The sequence below is a fragment of the Bos indicus genome, chromosome 15 (assembly GCF_029378745.1).
Source record: "Bos indicus isolate NIAB-ARS_2022 breed Sahiwal x Tharparkar chromosome 15, NIAB-ARS_B.indTharparkar_mat_pri_1.0, whole genome shotgun sequence".
Taxonomy (NCBI): domain Eukaryota; kingdom Metazoa; phylum Chordata; class Mammalia; order Artiodactyla; family Bovidae; genus Bos; species Bos indicus.
The window spans coordinates 58,907,921-58,929,313 of record NC_091774.1 but is presented as its reverse complement, the minus strand read 5'-3'; the positions used below and the strand labels follow the sequence as shown (position 1 = coordinate 58,929,313).

General features: G+C 44.3%; 1 protein-coding gene across 2 annotated transcripts in view; it reads left to right on the top strand.

The window, feature by feature from the left end:
• The first annotated feature begins 17,697 nt into the window (after positions 1–17,697).
• The window catches only part of BDNF (brain derived neurotrophic factor), a 60,329-nt gene continuing 56,633 nt past the window's right edge, over positions 17,698–21,393 (top strand). The window contains exon 1 of one of the 2 annotated variants that reach the window (XM_019974522.2): positions 17,698–18,274. In XM_019974522.2, the coding sequence (XP_019830081.2) occupies positions 18,272–18,274 (3 nt within the window). In that variant the 5' untranslated portion in view covers positions 17,698–18,271. Of the gene's footprint in view, positions 18,275–18,962; positions 19,343–21,393 lie in introns of those variants that run through there. The other variant, XM_070803975.1, reaches the window with a different exon arrangement.

Genomic DNA, 21,393 nt, shown 5'->3' with positions numbered 1-21,393 from the left:
AATCAGCCACAGGTATACATATGTCCCCTCCGTCTTGAACTTCCTTCCTACCTCCCACCCCATCCTACCCCTCTAGGTTGTTACAGAGCTCTGTTTGAGTTTTGCTGAGTCATGTAGCAAATTCCCACTGGCTATCTATTTTACATATGGTAATGTATGCCTTTATCTTTTTAAAATCTCGTGTGAGTTCTTAGGAATGTCCCCACGTCTTAGTTTGTCCCAGCTGCTGGAACAACACAGCATAGATTGGGTGGCTTATAGACACAGACATTTATTTTTCACAGTTCTGGAGGCCGGGAAATCCAAAGTCAAGGCCTCCGTATATTTGGTAGCTGGTGAGAATACACTTTCTAGGTCACAGAGAGCCATCAGTCATCTTCTCCCTGAATCCTCAGATGGAGGAAAGGGTTGAGGGAACCCTCTGGGGTCTCTGTTATAAGGGCATTCACCCCATTCATGGGGACTCTACCTTCACGACTTAATCACCTCCCAAAGGTCTCACCTCCAAATATTATACTGTGGATTAGGTTTCAACATATGAATTTTGAGAAGACACAAGCATTCAGTCTACAAGTCCCAAGTGAAGTTGCTCAGTCGTGTCTGACTCTTTGCAATCCCATGGACTGTAGCCCACCAGGCTCCTCAGTCCATGGGATTTTCCAGGCAAGAATATTGGAGTGGGTTGCCATTTCTTTCTCCAGGGGATCTTCCCAACCCAGGGATCGAACCCAGGTCTCCCACATTGTAGGCAGATGCTTTTACCGTCTGAGCTACCAGGGAAGCCCCAGTCTAGAGTCTACAGACCTTGCTAAATTGATGTCTTACTTTAAAAAATACTCTACGCTTTGTTAACATATTAAGGATTAGACTTTGCTATAAAAGCTAATCTAATAGGAATCAGAGGGTTTTTTTTTTTTTCAATCAGGAAACAAAAGAAAAATGAATATTTTTTTCCTGTGTCAAATGGAGGGTGGAAGAGATTTGTTTAGTAATTTTAGTTTCCATATTCTTTCTCTTCACTTTCATTGAATGCTTTAATTTCATTTTCCTACTCTGAATTGTTTTTCCTTGAAAAACCACGCTTCCCTATTTGTTCTGCTTTATCTCATAGTCTGATGAAAGAGTTTAATTGAAGTTGAACATTTCGTACATGTGTGATACATACACAAAATCCTATACACAGTTGATCTTGTCAAGCAGGTCAATCAGAGGATGATAATCTACTTTTGAAGTATATGTTTTTGTTTTTCAAAAGATGATCCGAATAAGATTTCCTTTAAGTCATTTTCATCTTTGGGACACAACTACTAAATCCATTGTTGAGAATTTGCCCCAATATGTAGTAAATACTTAAGGAATATCTATTTTTGTTAATGATATGGTCTACCTGATAACAGGCATTTGTGTATATATCTGTCCATCCACTAGAATCAGGATGGTAAATGGATTTTCTTTCTTGTTCCAACTTAGATGGATTGGAAAGAGCTGCCTAGAGCATCAGGTTTAAAAAGATTTTGAGACTGAATCCAGATTCAGACAGAAAGAGCACCATCATCGATTAGAAATATCTGATGTGGGAGCAGGAAGGGACAGTGGCTATCCATGTGCTTCCCACCCTTCACTAGTAGTGTCTTCAGAGAAATTATGCACTTTTTAAATTACTCAGAGAACATAACACAATTTATGGCATGTGTAGACAGTTTATATTCATTAATTAAATTAAATGGAAGATTAGTGACTTTCAAGACTATTTGCAGTAAAGCAAGTTCCATCTTTATATATGTCTGGTACTTTTGTTACTCAATCAGTCCATCTATTGAGCATTTACCAGCTGGAAGAAGTACCTCTATAAATAGTCAAATTCCCTCTCTCCCTCCTTGAAGAAATCAGTGTTCACACACACACATACATACACACACACATGCACACACACACAGACACACCTCAATCATAAACCCATGATAAGAGAGATTTTGATTCTGTCTGTAGAACCCAAGTACCCCCAGAACCCTTCTATAGTTACCAACCCTAAGTCCATGATCATCCATGAGCCTTTTTAGTCTGCTTCTTTTTGCTAAAGTCACGACAGAAGGCAACTAAAACATAGATAAATGGGTCTGTCCTAGAAGTTGTGTAAATACCATGTCACACTTTTGACTTCAATCTCCTAAATTAAAGGGTAATGTTGACACTCCTTTAAACCAGATCATAATCACTAAAAAAGTATATAGTCCAAAGATTTTCTATGCTATGTTAAGTCAATTCAGTCTTGTCCGACTCTGTGCGACCCCATAGACGGCAGCCCACCAGGCTTCCCCAACCATCAGAAAAAGGGTCAGAAGATTAAGAGAATGTTAACTGATTGAAAATTAACTGATATAAAAATGATATAATATTATTATAACCGATTATAATAATGATAATAAATTTAAGGTCATAAAGACAATCTGGCCTTTTGGCAGGAAACTTCCTGTCTTGAGTGACAAACTTCCTGTCTTGAGTGTTGAGCAATGCAATAAACTCCAAGGGGAGATCAGCAATCATGTGAGAAATCTTACAAGCAGCACATGACATGCTTTGGATAGCAACACAAATGTTTACTCAATTTCACCCAAATATACTGTTATGGAGCTGGGTCACGCGGAAAAACTTCTGTGAGTCTGTAAATACTCCAAAATTCCAAGCCAAGCTTGGAAATGGGTCCTTTTTCTAAGAGATTCCAGAAAAAGTCCAAACAGAGTTAGAGGACCCCCTACAGAGACTTCATTTCGTAATTCATTATCAGCACTCCTTTCCTCTTTCCATGCCTTATCTCATTCATCCTACCTACAGATACATTTAGTGAAATTGTTAGTTTTTTTCCAACATGTATACTATCCGTGTCAAGGAGGAAATGGGTAACAGGGTCATAGCGGTACAGCAATCGTTTCATCAGTCTCTTCCTACTTAGCCAAAGGAAGTGCTCAGTAAACATTTGGTGATGAAAGGGAAGAATCATCTATTTATAATAGCAGAGTCATTGAGCTGTTAAGATTATTACAGGCCTCAAGTTAGGGTTTGATTCGGTGTCATTGTGTTCACAACTTGACTCTTTTAAGAGCTACAGATGAAGGAAGAAACTCATTCTAATTCTGAATTTAAATATTACAATAGATAGCAATTAGCACAGACATCAAAGGAGTGGAGAAAATTTCATCATTAAGAGGATAAGGATGTTATTATTATAACCAAAGAAAGATGATCAGATGGAACCTATTATAGCAGCTGCTAATAAAATAAAGCTTCACAAAATGGGTTAAATTACCTCCTTAATATTAAACAAATGATTTTACAGAGGTATCTTGCTGGAACTGAATATGAGGGCAAGTTACAGCACACTGCCTCCTCTGTTTCTGCATTCCATGACGAAGACAGAAAATAAACCAATAAATGTAATCATGGTTATAGCAATATTAATGGAGCCACCATAATTTCCAATACCTTTCACATGTTCTCGTTCCTTTATTAGATTGGGAGGTATATCAGGTCAGGTTAAGGGTGTTTTAAGACACAACTATATAACACGCTGGAATCTACAGTTATCTTATTAACGAAGTAACATATGTGGCCCCTGGCAATTTTTAGAGGCAAGTCCATGCCTCTGTCAGAAGGGAAGTTCGACTTCTCATGGCATTTTATTCTCCTCCCATAAATACCTGGATCAATCACTGTGAAAGAATTTTCATATTGCAGAGTCATTCTTTAACACTGAAGGACAACTAATAAGGTTTTAAAATATCCCCAATATAGTATGTAGGCACAGCCTTTCATCCATGGTAATAACCCAAAGCCATACAATATTTTTTGTGGTCAAAATTGTTATTAAACCTTAGCAAAACTACATAGTCCTTCAAAAGAAAGAATAAAATGGCTTACAAATTATGTGTTTAACAGCCAAGGACAGCAGTGCAAAATAATTTGAGAAGGGAAGCGAAGTCTACCTTAACCAATTGAAGAGTGCAGGGAAACTTGAAGTTGTCAGAATGCAATTATCCCTGTTGGAATTTGGGCAAGCCAGCATCTGACACTTCCAAGCAATGCCGTAGGCCTTTTTAATGAACATGAGCCCTCTAGATTGGATTTCACCTCAATTCAAGGTATAAAGCCTGCACTCTGAGAATAAAGAGTGCGGAGATGTTAATTAGTTCACTGCTGTCAAGTTCAAAAATGCCTTCCTAGAGATCAATAGGTCTAAGTCCATGATTTCACAGAAGGAAACTGAGGCCAGGTCAATACCACACAAAAAAGAAATAAGTTAGTAACTTGGTGGGTTTTTTTAAGCATTAAAAATATATATATATTTATTTGCCAGCCCTGGGTCTTAGTTGCAGCACGTGGTGTCTTTGATCTTCCTGGCAGTATGCAGGATCTTTAGTTGTGACATGTGAACTCCTAACTGTGGCATATGGGACCTAGTTCCCTGACCAGCGATCGAACCTGGGTCCCCTGCATTGGGATTGCAGAGCCTTAGCCACTGGACTACCAGCAAAGTCCAATAACTGCTTTTTTTGTGTTCTTTTTTGTTCCTCTGAGTCCACAGTTTCCTCAATTCAGTTCCACAACTATTTATTAACTCCTCTTTGCCAGATCTCTGGCTGGGGTATAAGGACAAAGGAAACCTGATTTCTGCTTTCTCAGTGCTGCTACTCTGGATGGAGGGACAGACATCGACAGAAGTAGTTCTATCAGAAGGCAGAGTGTGCTATGGACTAAAGGACTGATAGGGCCTTGGGAATACACCAGAGAGAAAGAGTTCCTTCCCTGGAGGAATCTAGGAGACATTGCTGGGAAAAGCCTTCCTTTCTGTGCTTCCAAAACCCCACCTAACTTCCCAGTGGGTTTGCCCTCCTGATTAGTCTCTTCTCTGCCATTTCTCAGACCTGAGCTTTCATTCCAAACTTCTCTGGAGGATTTCCCTCGTGGTCCAGTGGTTAGAAGTCTGCTTGCCACAGGGGACACAGGTTCCATCCCTGGTCCAGGAAGATTCCACGTGCCTTGGGGCAGCTAAGCCCATGTGCCACAACTACTGAAGCTTGTGATCCCTAGAGCTGTGCTCTGCAACAAGAGAAGCCACTGCAATGACAAGCATGCACAGCACAACTTCAGAGGAACCCCTGCTCGCTGCAGCTAGAGAAAACCCACATGTAGCAACAAAGACCCAGCACAGTCATAAATAAGTGAATTGTCAACGGTGGGATTTTGACTCTGTGGCAGACCAAAGAAAGCGGCTCGTTTGGAAGATACATTTCATCCAACTTCACTGGCAGGTATAGGTAAGTGCACCTGGTTTCATTATCATAACTGGAAGCAGAAGCAGCATTACCTATGAAGGAATAGTGGTTACCATCTACAGGAGGCTCACTATCTGCCTAGCAATGTGATATCTAACACATTAAATTCTCACGAAGCCTCACACAGGAGGGGTGATTATCCCCATATAACTGATGAGGAAACTGGGATCAAAGATGCCAAATGACTTTGAAATAAGAGAATTGTCAAAGGCAGAACTTATCAAAATCCAAATCTTAGCCCAAAACCTTTTCCCTTAATAGTTGCACCTTACTTCTTCCCCCAAAGTGAGACTTTGTAAGAGAGGCTTGTATAGAGTTGATAGAGCTATATCCAGTAAATCAGTTCAGAAATGTTCATTATATCATTGTAGCAAACTAACAAGAACCTTAGTGGTTCACTTATATCTGCAACCTTGTTATAACTGATGATTTTGTGAGATAATAATTCAGACAGGGCTCAGCCAGACAATTCTTCCACTCTACAGGGTCACTTGAAAGCCTTCAGGGGTAGCTGATGTGGTCTGGAGGTTGTAGGACAATTTCACTCATGTGCCAACTTCTTGGCAGGACATACTGGAAGGTTAGGCACCACTGGCCCCATTCCTTCTCTATGTAATTTCATGGCTTTGCACATGGTCTTTCTGACATGGCAGCCTAAGGCTCCAAGAGCAAGCATTCCCAGAGACAGGAAGAGAAGCTCGGAACCACTTAAGGCCTAAACTCAGAAAGTGTCACAGTGTCTCTTTTGCTATATTCTGTTGGTCAGAGCAGTCACAGAGTCCATCAGGATCTGGGAGAGGAGCACATTGATCCCACTGATGGGAGAACTGTCAAAGCATTTGCAGTCAGCTTCGATGGATCCCAATACTAAGTGTATTGAAGGAACTTTCACAGAAACAGGAAGGCAGAATACTTGGCAGTTTGAAATACGCATTCATTTTCTGGGCTGCCGTTATAAAATAGCACAAATTGGGTGGCTTTAACAAGAGAAATTTATTTTTTCACATTTCTGGAAGCTGCCGAAGACAAGGTACCAGTAGGGTTGGTTTACCGCTGAGGCCTCTGTCTTTGGAGTGCACATGGCCACTGGCTTGCTGTGTCCTCTTGTGGTCTTCCCTCAGTAAAAATGCATCCCTGGTGTCTTTCTTCTTATAAGAACATCAGTCATATTGGGTTAGAGCTCCGCTTCCCTGGTGGCTCAGATGGTAAAGAGTTTGCCCGCAATGTGAGACTCAGATTCCATCTCTGGATTGAGAAGATCCCCGGAGAAGGAAATGGCAACCCACTCCAGTATTTTTGCCTGGAAAATTCCATGGATGGAAGAGCCTGGAGGGTTACAGTCCATGGGGTCCCAAAGAGTCAAACACAACTGAGCGACTGACACTAACACCCTCATTTAATTTAATCACCTCTTTAATGACCCCATCTCCAAATATGGTTACATCTGAGGTACTATGGAGCAGGATTTCAAAAGATGAATTTTGGGGGGACGCAATTCAGCTCAAAACAAATGTCAAATCGAATGCCATTATATGAGTAGAAAAACTGAGGCACAGAGAGAGAAAATGATTTGCCAAGGTCAGAGAATACAGCTGGTAAGAGAGTCTGAATGAAAGTTCTTTCCAGTGCGGCCCTTTTCTAAGACTTGTGTCCTGCCTTACAGGAGGCAGGAGGCAGAGGCAGAAGAACCAAGAAAGGCCCAGTGTGGGGGCCAGAGATTCCTCTTTTTCTCTCGAAATTCCAGGCTTTTCACAATTATTCTATTCGTACCCAGATCTCTATCCTGCTCATTCCTTTTCCTGTCTCTTGGCTGACATTTCTGGCGTTCAGGTCACTATTTAGATTCTGAATCACAGTAATATTGGAGAATATGATGTCCTTGTTTCTGCCTTAACATAGATCTGTCAAGACTTTGGGAACATCTCTTCAGTGATTTGCAAACTCAGACCCATTCTGGGACTCTGAGTCATCACATTAGTGCCCCCTAATTTGCAGTGTATACCCCATCTTTGATTTGTAGCTCTTGGGTTTCAAGAATAACCTGCATCATAGAAAGGAGTTGACCTACGTTTTGGCGAAGCTTCTAGGGTGCATCTGCTCCCTTCTAGGATGGAGATGGGGGAAGGGGTGACTCCAGATGTGGCTTAAGGCTTCCTGGAACGGGAGACCATTAGTATTCCATGCTCATCTTCTGGCCTTACCTTGCATTTCAATCTAGCCTTCTGTGTTGTATGAGGTTAGAAAACTAGTCTTCCCAGAGATAAAAGGATCAGTTTAATTCTAATTCACATAACAAAATTATATTAAGCTTCAATTATATACCAGCCACTGTGTGTTGTGGGGGGTGGGGGGTGGAGGGAGCGGGGGGGTGGGGCAGTATAGTTAATTAAAACTGGCTTGTGGCAATATTCTAACACAAACTACAATAAAAACAAAAATGAACAAAGAGCATATGATATCACTTACATGTGAAATCTAAACAATGATACAAATAAACTTATTTACAAAACAGAAACGGACTCATAGACAAAGAAAACAAACACGCTTTGCCAAAGCGGAAGGGGGGAAAGATAAATTAGGAGTTTGAGATTAATATGTACACACTACTATACATAAAATAGATGATCAACAAGAACCTATTGTATAGGTCAGGGAACTATATTCAGTCTATTTTAATAACCTACAAGGGAAAAAAAATCTGATAACTAAATTACTTTGCTGTATACCAGAGACTAACACAACATTGTAAACCACGTATGCTTCAATTTAAAAAAAAAAGCTAAAAAAACCCAATAATGAATGTATTAAAAGAGGGGAAAGACAAGGAGAGATAAGTGTAGTCTAGGACTTAAAAGCACAAGCTCTAGAATCTGAAAATCCTGAGTTTTAATTTCTATCCTATCACTTACAGGCTGTTTGACTTTGGGAGAATTAGTTAACCTCTCTATGCCTTTACTTATAATAGTTTATTGAGAGGATTAAAAAGATTGTAGGTAATGTCCTGAACACACTGCCTGGCACAGAGTTAGTGTCCAGTAGATGTGGCTATCATTTTACCTTGTCTCTCAGCTGGCTGTGAAAATTAAATGACCTAGACCCTTGGTCTCTCCTTCCCCTAACCTAAATTGCAAATCTGCTTTTTCTCCGATCTTTTCCACTCCATAATAATTCCTTCAAAAGTGCCCATTGTTCATGCCAGAACCCTCTCTCCTCCTCATTCCATAAACTAATCAATCACCAAGTCCTTTGATTTACCTCCAAAATATAGCTCATATCTACCCATGTTTCTAAGTCTAAGCTACTGTCATCTCTCACCTGATGCCTGTAATAGACTCCAACCTGGACTCCATACTTGTGTGTGTGTTAGTCTCTCAGTCATGTCCCCCTGTTTGTGGCCTGCCAGGCTCCTCTGTCCATGAAATTCTCCAGGCAAGAATACAGGAGTGGGTTGCCATTTCCTTCTCCAGAGAATGCAGTCTTCATAGGGCAACCAAAGTAATCATTTTAAAATGTGAAACCTGTCATGTAACCCTTTCCACTGAATGGTTTCCCAAAGCCCTGAGAATAAAAATCCAAAATATTCTCCAAGCCCTGCATGATCTAAGCCGCAGACTTGTTTCTCCAGCCTCCTTTTGCACTCTTCCCGCCCTCTTTAATCATGTCCCAGTGGCATTGCCCTTTGTGGTACCATAAGGCAATGGCACCCCACTCCAGTACTCTTGTCTGGAAAATCCCATGGACGGAGGAGCCTGGTGGGCTACAGTCCATGGGGTAGCTAGGAGTCAGACACGACTGAGTGACTTCACTTTCACTTTTCATTTTCATGCATTGGAGAAGGAAATGGCAACCCACTCCAGTACTCTTGCCTGGAGAATCCCAGGGACAGAGGAGCCTGGTAGGCTGCTGTCTATGGGGTCGCACAGAGTCCGACACGACTGAAGCGACTTAGCAGCAGCAGCAGCATACAAGTTAGAGGTTTTCCAACTGTGGTGGTTTTAAAAAGTTATTAAATTCTTTGACAACTTTCCACTTAATAGATGAAGTCTAACTTTCTTCTCCTTGCGTGTGGAACGAGGCAGGGATTCACTTCTAACATAGAAAGTGACAGAAGTGACGTTACATGACTTCCGAGGCAAGGTTACACAGAGGATGGTGGCTACCTGGCTCTGTTTCTGGGATTGCTTGCTCTGTAGGAAGCCGACTGCCATGTTGCAAGGACACTCAAGCAGCCTGTGGAGAGGTCCACATGGGGAGGAACTGAGGCTTCTTGCCAACCAGGAGCACCAATTTCCTATCCATGTGAGTGGCTTGGAAAATTAATCTCTCAGTCTCCATCAGGTCTTCAGATAATTGCAGCCCTGGGCTGAAATCTTGACTGCAGTATCATAGAAGTCCTGCCCCAGGGTCTTCCCTGGTGGTCCAGTGGCTAAGACTCCATGCTCCCAGTGTAGGGGGCCCAGGTTCCTTGGTCACGAACTAGATCCTGTATGCTGCAACTACAGATCGTGTGTTCTGAAAGGAATGTTGAAGATCCTGCAAGTTGCAACTAAGACCCAGTACAGCCAAATAAATAAATAATAAATAAATAAAAGGCCTGCCCCACACCACCTCCCCACCTACTTCCTTCCCTCAAGCCAGAACTACCTAGCTAAGCTCAATAAGAATTCCTGACCCACAGAAAGTATGGGTATAATAAATGTTGATTTTAATTTTAAGCTACTAAGTTTTAGAGTGACTTGTTACACACACTAATTAAAACACCACCTCCGGGGCTTCACAGAGGCTAGTTTCTCTTCTTGGAACACTCTCTCCCCATCTCTTCCTCAGGTTAACCCTTATTCAGGACACAGAGGAGGGCAGGGTAGTATAAAAGTGGGAATAGAGAATTCCATGTTGTCTTGGTGCAGGAAGAGGCAGGAAGAGAGAATAGCATCACACCTTTGCAAGGAGAAGCTAGAGAGAACTGCTTCCTTCTCCCAGTGACTTCCTGAACTACCGACCATTCACAGCAGTTTGAAATCACTTAAAGCAGCGGAGTGTTTGAGTGTTAGTCACTCACTTGTGTCCGACTCTTTGTGACCCCATGGACTGCAGCCCTCCAGGCTCCTCTGTCCATGGGGGTTCTCCAGGCAAGAATACTGGAGTGGGTTGCCATTCCCTTCTCCAGGAGATCTTCCCAACCTAGGGATCGAATCCAGGTCCTCTGCATTGCCGGTGGGTTCATCATCTGAGCTACCAGGGAAGCCCCCAATATATTTGAAGTGTTTATTTAATGCTGGAAATTCACCCTAGGGGACAGAGGATGTGAAAGGAAAAGGCACTGTAATTAAGCCATTCTTGGAAATGATGAGGGTTTTTTTTTTTTTTTTTTCTTTTTTTTCCCAAATACCTTCACATTAATGTAACTTCAAGCCCAAACATTCTGGGAGGTAAACAGTCTGGTAGCTACAAGGGATGAGAGGCAGGATGTGCCCCGGGAGGAGGGGAGCACTGGTGTCTGGCCACTCCATTGACTCTACAGCAGGGCCTCAGACACGAAAGCCCTGAGCAGCTGGAAGACAAAGGACTCCTCAGGTTCCCACATGAAGGCACTGTGCGACCTAGAGTAATTTCTCTTGCATGGGTTGACTTATTGAAAAGACAGGTCATGGTATGACTAATATTTTCTGGAGAGTTCACTGGGGAATTTTCAAAGTTTCTGGAAAGTGTATATGCTCTAATACCAAATAGACAAAATTGCATGATTATCAACTCAGTGAGTTCTATATTCCCCTGCTATAAAATGATGGGGTTGACAAAAGTAGCTTGTAAGTGCTTCCATCTCTGAGTTTCAGGGATCAGATGAAAATGTTAGGATCTCATATGCAAAACCATGGACAGTACTTTTCTCCCAACTGAAAAAGAATGTTTTCCAGGATTGATAAAGAGGAAAAAGTAAATTAGAGGAAGAGCCTTGCAATTGTAATTGATTATTTACCTTTTTTTTTTTTTTGCTGAATTTATGGAACCACTTGAGGGTGAAGAGGAAGCAGAAATGTGTTACAGAAGCAAAGTCCTTGAGCCTGAAGAGTGTCAGAAAACTCCATCATGGGCTATGAGTGCAGTGCTTCTGTGGGATTAATAAATGCCCATTTGAAAATTTTCTCAATGAAAAAAAGAGATAAGATGCCTCTTTGTCTCCTTATTTTACATCTCTCACTTATTTCCTGATCTAAATTCAGTGTTTACCGCTCCTTTTGTGACCAGTGGAATTTTGCCAGTAGGAACACTGCTAGCTGAAGGCCTTTAGAAAAGCTAGAGCCATTCTTCTGGCCTTCATTCCTTGCCAGAAGCCTTCTACTCTTGTTTCCATAAGGCACTCTTGTCGCATCCTATTACTTCCACTACTTTCAGAATGATATCACCTCAGTGAGGTACCATCTTTTCTCTCCTTACAAAAGAAAACAGACCTAGTTTCTTTAACCTTTCAGCAGAAGCAAATTCCCCAAATCCCTCTGTCATTCTGGTTGCCTTCTGCTATGCCTTCTCTAGTTCCAAAATATCCTATTTATAGAAAGAAACCCAGAATGAGCTCAGGACTCAATATGACCTAACCAATCCTCTTTACATGACTAGAATAATTTTCTCTGACTGCTTTTCAGTTGTGCAATGTGCACAATACATTCCAAGCTGATTCTCTTTTCTTTTATTCCAATACATATGAAATGACAAACATTCAAACTACGGCAGTGTGACTGATTGATGTGAGAGGCTGATGCCCATTATATTCAGGAACTTTCTGGAATTAATGGATTGAAAAGTAAGCTAGACTTTGTGATTTGTGTAACATTAGGGTTAAAGGAACAGGTCTCTTCCTTGAATTATTTCTTGTTATTTGGTATTCACTTCAGTTAATAAAGAGATAGCTAGTTTTCAATGAAGTCATAATGCAAACAATACCATAGGCTGAAGTAGCAGTCACAAAGAGTCATCCAACCTCATCACCAGGGGATTTGTTAAAAATGCCAAAGCTTCATCTTCAGGATCCACTTTTAACAAACTGCCCAGAACACTCATATGCACACTAATTATGAGAAGCATGTTTTAGCATCTATGAACATTTCTTTCCAGATACTCTAGGCAAAGTTGATTTGAAACATACCTTGTTAGGCCCAATCACAGTTTGGACCCTTTTACTAGTTTTTAATTGCCTTTCCATGGTCCTAAGTTATATGAGGGTTTCCCTGGTGGCTCAGTGGTAAAGAATCCACCTGCCAACGCAGGAGATGCAAGTTCCATCCCTGGCTGGGAAAGGTCCCCTGGAGAAGGAAATAGCAACCCACTCCAGTATTCTTGCCTGGGAAATTGCAGAAGAGTCAGATATGACTTAGCAACTAAACAATGACCACAAAGTTATATTACTCCTTCGGGATTTGCTTTCTCTTTTTATTCAATTTCTAATATGCTCTTGTGTTCTTTGGAAGGAATGATGCTAAAGCTGAAACTCCAGTACTTTGGCCACCTCATGTGAAGAGTTGACTCATTGGAAAAGACTCTGATGCTGGGAGGGATTGGGGGCAGGAGGAAGAGGGGACGACAGAGGATGAGATGGCTGGATGGCATCACTGACTCGATGGACGTGAGTCTGGGTGAACTCCGGGAGTTGGTGATGGACAGGGAGGCCTGGCGTGCTGCGATTCATGGGGTCGCAAAGAGTTGGACACGACTGAGCGACTGAATGGAACTGAACTGAACTGAACTGAATATGCTCTTACATTTAGCTCAATGTATTTTCTCACAAGCCCTGAACTGACATGCTCTTGACCTGTCTTAATCTCCTATCAACTTTTTTTATTAACAACATCACTTCTCCTCTACTTGCCACCCAGACTTCCTCTTATTCATCTCTTGTCTGTAGGATGGTTTAGACAGCGTCATTCAGTTCTTCCTCAATATTCCATGTGGTCTTGCTTTGGCCTCATTATGGGGTTGTCTGGTTTTCCTGAAATTGAGTTAAGACATATCCAGATCTTCTGTCTCATGCTTACTTGTCAGGCTCAGGAATGCACAGAGGTTATTGAAACTACATCATGACTTTTCTAAGGTTTTCTCTTGCTTGCTTTCTTTTTGATGCTTGGATTGTTTCCTTTCTAACTAAACTAGGTTTGTAGATGGAAGATTCCTTGAGTTCTTTTTAAATATAAGCTCAACACCAGGTTCTTGGCAATCGCTGCCTATTCTTGTTTTCAGAAAGCCTTCCAAATTGTGCATCGTGATTCTTTGCTTCTCCTTCTATTGCCTGTGGAGAACCATTAGAGATCAGGAAGTGACTAAGAGAGCCAATCTTTCTTCCTACCTGGTCAGAATCACTTCTTATATCATGAGAAGAACTCTTTTGCTACCTATTTTTTTTTTTTTTCCTGAGCCTCCCAGACAGTAGCTATGTCACTATCTGAGGCCTTTCTGTGAATACTTTTCTTCACTGATTACAACTGATCCTTAGGTAATGGCTGGGAGAAGGCAACTGTTGACATCTTGGCAATAATTAACCATGTGCGATGCAGCTGTATCATCTTCACCTGACTCATTGACTCTTTATAGATTAGATATTGGGTCTATTAGACTCTGAGATTCTTTAGGGTAGGCAATTATTAATACAGGGATCATCAGCTTCTATCAAAGTACCTGGCATAGAACAAGTACTGAAGGGGAAGGAGAGGAAATATAAATAAGGGTGAGGAAAGGAAATAATCTATCCAACACATGATGAGATGGAAAGCTCAGTAATTAACTACTAACAGATTTAGGAGGGAAAGCTGGGAGAAAAGAATAAAGTACTCTCGTCAATTCCACCTTGACACAGGGGAGGGAGTACCCAAAATATTCTTTTGAATGTGGCTTGCTGAATTTCCTTTTAGAAATTGAGATAGAGGGGACTTTGTCTCAAGAGATATTCCAAGCATCTGCTAATTGCCTAAACAAAAGAAATCCTTTTTCATTTCTGATTTTGTAGACTCCTGTTTTGTTACCTCTCTCCCATTAATTCCGAGACTCCTGACACATCGACTTAATGATATTTTTGTGCCTCCTAGTCTTGATAAGCTCCTTCTTATTAATTTTTGTACCATTCTTCATAAAGGTACAGGCAGAGGATAAACTTTATGGCTTTGATAGAAAACTGCATGTGAACATCAGACCATGCACTGATAAAGAACACAGTACTCCTGGTCTGAAAACAAAAATCCTTCCTTCTAGGTTGTATTAATACACTTGCCTTTAAATTTGGCTACACTGTTGCATTAGTAATCTTTAAGAAAGCAAGCTTTGTTTACTGTTCAGTTTGAAATGTTCTTACCAGTACTAAAAATGAATGGGGTCAGATGAACCTAGAGAGGTGTGATATTCATATCATAGTTGACCAAGGCTTTGTGGAGAAAATGAGATGATCTCAGGAATAAGTGCTCCTGAGATGAACACTGTGGAAGGTCCAGTGCTTGGCATCTATCTTAACAAATTAAATGAATGCAACTTTTGCTTATATTAGAAACTGGATTTTTTTGCAGATGTAAAAAAAGAAAATATGTAAGTGAGTGGATGGAGAATAAAAGGTGGAAAGCTGATAACATATCAAGAGAAGAGAATTCTTCTTCAGATCACTGAGAAATCAAGAAAGGAAAATATATGTATGTCAAACACCATCTCTTAACTCCTTTCTCCAACTCTCTATAGCAACTCTCTTTATATAACAGCTCCTGTCTCTCACCAAGGGGCTTCCCTGGTAGCTCAGACAGTAAAGAATCTGCCTGCAATGCAGGAGACACAGGTTCCATCCCTGGGTTGGGGAGATCCCTGGAAAAGGGAATGGCTACCCACTCCAATATTCTTGCCTGGAGAATTCCATGGACAGAGAGGTGGTCACTAACAGTTGGACATGACTGAGTGACTTTCACTACTTTTTCGTCCCTCATCTTGATCTATGAGTTATAGGTTTTAGTAATGATTCCGAGAAAGAACAACAATAGTCAAAAATATTCCTTGGGAAATATTTTCAGGACCATCATGTGTTGTCTAAATCATTTCAAACTAATCAGTCATTCATGCTTTGAGTCCCCAGGAACCCAAGCTCACAATTCAAGATATCCCACGTAGTATCATACAAAATATGACATTAATTTTCAGAACAAGGATCCATCAGAGAAGTAACTTAATAGTCTCTATACAGACCACAAACTGTTGAGGAAAAAGTCACATAAATATATCATAGATGATGGGGAATAATCATGTTTATACAGTAATCATCGCCTTGGGTTATTTCAAGATTTCAGATCTGTACATGAGATATTGAATACTTAATAACAGTATTATGAATTGCATTCTCAGGAAACTGGTTTTGTCCACAAAACCTGTACCCCAAGACCTCTGAGGATGGCGTGTGCCAGCTGTTCTAGTCTTAGGGCAGCATCTGCTGGCTAATTCATGGATCGACAAAAAGTGGCAATTTGTGGACAATCTGAACAGTCCTTTTAGTTGGAGGGAACTGTTACACTGGCGATTGTGTAGATGTGTGGCATCTTTTTATAATGACCTATTTCAGGTCTCCAGGAGCCTGGCAAGTCTAGAACTGTCCCTAATGAGGTCTGACAAGCATTTGTAGAATACGTACTTTGGCTGGATCCAAGTATAAGCTAGGTTGGCTCTGGAAACATCTCTTGAGCCATCATCAACTCAACACTGGACTTACTTGTAGTAATAACAACGCAGTACCAATGGAGACTCCGTTTTCCATAATGAAGGCATTTCTGGGATGGGAGGGGCAGGGGAGAGGACCTTGAAGCAGCCACTGAATGCTAATTTTCTCTTGCTTCTAATCATCCTATCGTGTAACTGAGGTTTATTCACCTAAGGAAGCACGAATGTCATTCAGACTCAGCACTTTTGATCGGCATAAAGAAACTGGAAATTGGAAAAGGTTGGATGGTCTGAAACTTAAGAGCTATCCACCATCTTCTGCAGCATCTCTCTGCCTCATCCCTGCAGTCGATAGCGCCGCGGTCAGGGCCTGCGACGCCGTTGGTGGGCTTCCCCTTCCTGGGAACTCTGGGTGGAGAGTAACATCTTGGTGTTGGTGCCAAAACGGCGAAACCTGAAATGCGTCTGGGGACTTTCCAGGGCACTTGCGCTCCTCAGAGCGACCAGCATCTCCATAACAACTGGTTTACAGTCGTCTTCCGTTCCTCTGCTCGGCTGTGGAGGCGCCGACTGGGGGTAGGCAAAGGGCAGCTTCAATGGAAAGCTACCTTGGGTTAGCGCCTCCCTAGGCCCGGGGGACGCTGCGGATGACCGGGTTATACGGCTCGTTGCCTGAAATTTCGCAAGCTCTCCGCAGGTCTCCAGCAGAGAGCCGCGCCGCCTCCCACCTCTTCCTCCTTTACCTTTATTTTACACATGGGGGTGGGGGGGCCCGAGGGAGGTGCGGGTGAGGGGGTGGGGAGGTGGTTTGTTTTCTTTTGCTTTTTTCTCTTCTCCTTGAAGTTCATTCTATCCCTCCTAAGTTACTTTCCGCCAACACGTGACCTCTCCAGCGGGAAGCGCGGGTGCTAACCGCGGGGCTTCCTGGGAGAGGCCCCTCTCGCGGAGCTCAATCCCATCTCCGGCTTCTCAAGCGCCGCTCCGCTTCCCCGTCGCTCTCACCCGGGCACCCTGATGGCCCGGGAGCCCCCGGATGATGCGGAAGCGACTCCGGGGAAGAAGCACCGAGCGGACGCGGAGCGTCAAACCGCTGCGGAGGCACCCCTCCCTGCCTTTGCCCGCGGCTCCACACTTCGCGGTGCGCCATGCCGACCTAGCTGCGCACCCGCGCTGTTAACTCACATTGGAGAAGCCATAACCATTAGAGCAAACGCAGTCAGAACTTCATTCAACTCGGCCGCTCGAGAGCTCGATTTACACAGGTTCCTGTGGGCAACTAGTGGCTCGCTCGGGTGCCTCTCGCCTAGTCATCAATCCCTAAGAGGGAAAGGGAAAGTTGCCGGGCTCATGCGCGCTTCCACGCATGTGGTTGTTCCCAAGGACAAGTCACTCACCCACACCCCCTCCCCGCTTATCCCCCCATCCCCCCACCTCCGACTTGATCGTCACTCACGACCTCATCAGCTGGGGACCCTTAGTCATTGGGGGAAGGGGGAGGGGTACGAACTTTTCTAAGAAGTTTCCTTTTTACCAAAGGAGTCACAGTAAGTTGGTCACGTAAACAACACGGATAGTCGTCGTCGTTGCCGCCTCCCCCGCTTTCGCCCCCCTCCCCCTGCGTTTTTCTGGTATTATTATTAAAGCGGTAGCCTTCTGGCGCTGATAAGCAACAAGTTCCCCAGCGGTCTTCCCGCCCTAGCCTGTCTAGGCGAAGGTTTTCTTACCTGGCGACAGGAAAATCTCCCGAGCCGAGCTCAGCTATGCCAGAGCCCCAGGTGTGACCTGAGCAGTGGGCAAGGGAGCGGTGTGCAGGCTGGGTTATTTACATGAGGGTACCCTGAAACTCCCCACTTTCCCCGGGAACTTTCTGTGCCAGGACCCAGTGACCGGCGGTTGGAAGGCAGCCCTGGGAACCACCGCTATATAGCAGGGCACTTGGGCAGTCATTGGTAACCTCGCTCATTCATTAGAATCACGTAAGAACTCAAAAGGAAACGTGTCTCTCGGAGTGAGGGCGTTTGCGTAAATCTATAGGTTTTTCAACATCGATGCGAGTTGCTTTGTCTTCTGTAGTCGCCAAGGTGGTTGAGAGTTTAAGCTTGCGGATATTGCAAAGGGTTATTAGATTCATAAGTCACACCAAGTGGTGGGCGATCCACTGAGCAAAGCCGAACTTCTCACATGATGACTTCAAACAAGACACATTACCTTCCAGCATCTGTTGGGGAGACGGGATTTTAAGACACTTGAGTCTCCAGGACAGCAAAGGCACAATGGTGAGTAGCAATAAACCCTGCATTATAATTGAAAAATCTTGACATGTTGCTTAACAACGGGCATATCACAGCTCTTCCTAGCACTTCACACGCCAAAGAACAGCAGCTACTCAGGCCAGGAGAATCGGGTTTTTACATAGTGCAACTTTAATTGGAATCATTTGAGATTTAACACAGCAATGTGGAACTGCGTGGAACAAACTTGGAGTTGGAGGGAGGGTGTGTGTGTTATATTGGCTGTTCAAGGCTGATGCTTCTCTCCCAGCCTTCTTGCATTCCATTCTTTGCTTCTATGTGTGTGATATATGAGCATATTCTATGATTTATATGTGGGCATGTAATTGACATTCGCAAGAAGATTAATTTCCATCTAAAACAATAATGCTATTAGAGTTTGGGGTCAGGGGGTGGAGTGGGGGTAAGGATAGGATAAAGACTGGGAGTTTGGGTGCAGATGGGGGTGGGGTTGGTGGGAGAGAAATAAGTCAGAAGGGCATATTGCCGGTAATGAAATGGGTAAGCCTCTCATAGGAGAAAAGGGTCTCATCAACATGTGATCAACTATTAACAGGATGGCTTTGGCAAAGCCATCCGCACGTGACAAAACGTAAGGAAGTGGAAGAAACCGTCTAGAGCAATATCAAATATCACTTAATTACAGATTTTTTAGTCTTTTCCTCCCGCCGCGCCGGGTGTGTAATCCTGGAGATACGAGCCCATTCAGCACCTTGGACAGAGCCGACGGATTTGTCTTAGGTGGTGGTACCTCAGGTAGCTGTCTCGGCCCCGCAGTAAGCCAGCCCTGTGTCGCCCTTAAGAAGCGTCTTTTCGGAGGTTCGGCTCACACTGAGATCGGGGCTGGAGAGAGAGTCAGATTTTGGAGCGCAGCGTTTGGAAAGCGAGCCCCAGTTTGGTCCCCTCATTGAGCTCGCTGAAGTTGGCTTCCTAGCGGTGTAGGCTGGAATAGACTCTTGGCAAGCTCCGGGTTGGTATACTGGGTTAACTTTGGGAAATGCAAGTGTTTATCTCCAGGATCTAGCCACCGGGGTGGTGTAAGCCGCAAAGAAGGTAAGCACCGGGGCGGGGACCCCCTGCAACCCCAATTTTTGAGCTATTTTGATACTCGATCTTCCCGAGAGGACGCGCGGTGGAGGGGAGGAAGTAGAAGGAGAGTATGAGAGGGGGGTTGTTTCTTGGTATTTGCCCAGTTTGAATTGCCCTAGGTGAGAGCCTTAGGGTAAAGCGAGAAGGGGGGTGGGGAAGCTCAGTTTTCCTGCGGATATAATGAGTTTAGTTAACTTGGACCTGCAAATGTCTGATTCAAATGTAAGATTTCTCTTTTTCTCCCCTTCATCTCCTTCTTTTCCGTTCTCTGCTGGTGTGTGTGTGTGTGTATGTGTGTGAGTGTGTGTGTGTGTGTGTACAGTAGGTTCATTACTAATTATGAAGCTTTTACTCAACATTCGATTTCCTAAATTTTGACTTTGTACCATTTAGAATTAGGCGGTGGAGGTGGTGTGCGGTGAGGAAAGGGGCGGTGGAGGTTGGGAGAGGGTAGGAGGTAACGCTAAATCTCCAACACAAAATGCATCAAGGTAATTTCAGCTCTTCTAGGCAGAAGGATTCATTCTCTCTGTATCCCTCCCTCCCTCTCTCTCCCCCTCCCTCCTTCCCGCCCCCCCTTCCACCCCGCCCCCTCCTCCTGCCTCCGTCCCTTCCTTTTTCTCTCTTTCCCTCCGTCGCCCTCGCGCCTGGCTGGATGTTTCTGTTTTTGTTCCCCCCCCACCCTTGCCTTCTTTCCTCCCTCCCGACGAGTTTCGGGTGCTGGCTTAGAGGGCTCCCGCTTTCTCAAGGGAAGGGGAGCCTCCGAGACCGCGCTCCGCTCCCCGCCGGACTGGATGCCTCTCTGAGCCCAGGTCCGAGTCAGTCGGGGTAACTAAGGAAAAGGGGGCCTCTACTTGGGAGGAGAGGTCCTTTACGGGCCGAAGAGCCAGGGAGCGGGCCGGGGAATGGGGTCTGGGCGGCTGGAGGAGGTGGAGGAGAACACGAGTAGCTCCGCGCGGCGGCTGGACCCAGCTACCAATCAGCTGGGTGCACAGACCGCCCAGCACCGCGAGGTTGCACCCGGAGGCGCGTGTGGAGGGCGGCCCGCTGGCCGCCGCCCGGGTGGGCCAGGGGGCGGGGGTGATCAAAGCTGCTCAGAGCCTCCCAGTCTTCCGTTCCACCTCCCCTCCTCGGTCCCAGGGGGACAGAGAGCGGCCGGAGCGCGCGACAGCGTTGTCTTGCCTCCCCTTTGGGAGTCCAGGGACTTGCGCGCCCCTGCGCAGGGGCCACCATCCTCTCCACACTCCTACAACCCTCAACCAACCCACTTCCCGGCCCCTTTGTTCCGGCCTACGAGCCAAGCCGGGTGGTAATTTTCACCCCAGGGCTTGTGCGTTCTGGACTCCTCCTTCCTGGATCAGCCCTCTTTAATTAAGAGACAAGGCTTGAGGTGGGGGTGGGGGAACGTAGGGGAAAACCTATTTCCGAAACTCACTGGACTGTTTTAGAGAACGAAAAAAAAGAATTCCAACTCTGCTCAGGTGAAAAGAATGGATTCATAGGCAACGCGAGGATATTGTGGCGATTTAGAAGGAAAAAAAATAAAAATAAAAACCAGGCACTAGGATCAGATGACGGTGATAGGCTGCTACGCACACAAAGGGAGCGTTGGGCAGGGTTTACGGAGCAAGCCTGCAGCGAATGGGGCACAGATTGTTCCGAGATCCAGTCATTTTCTCAGTCAGATCTACGCGTAGGGAGGGGAGGGGAGGGGCTGGGAGGGGAACGGGGCGGGAGGGGCTGGGCTTGGGGGCGGGGGGATTTCTGATCAGTCTGATGCAATTCCAAGCGTGCTGCAAAGGAACTCCAAGGAGTCCGCATCACCGTCGCCGCCCACCCTTCCCAGATGGTGCTGTTTTAAATACGGATCTGCAGGGCTGAACGCAGAACTGGGAGATTTATTGCAAAATCCCGAGAAGGGGGGGAAACGGGGAACCGAGGGGCAGAATTTAAAGGTGCAACACTTGCTTTTCCCCAAATCAAGCGGCAACCGGTCGGCATTTTTTTTTTTTTTT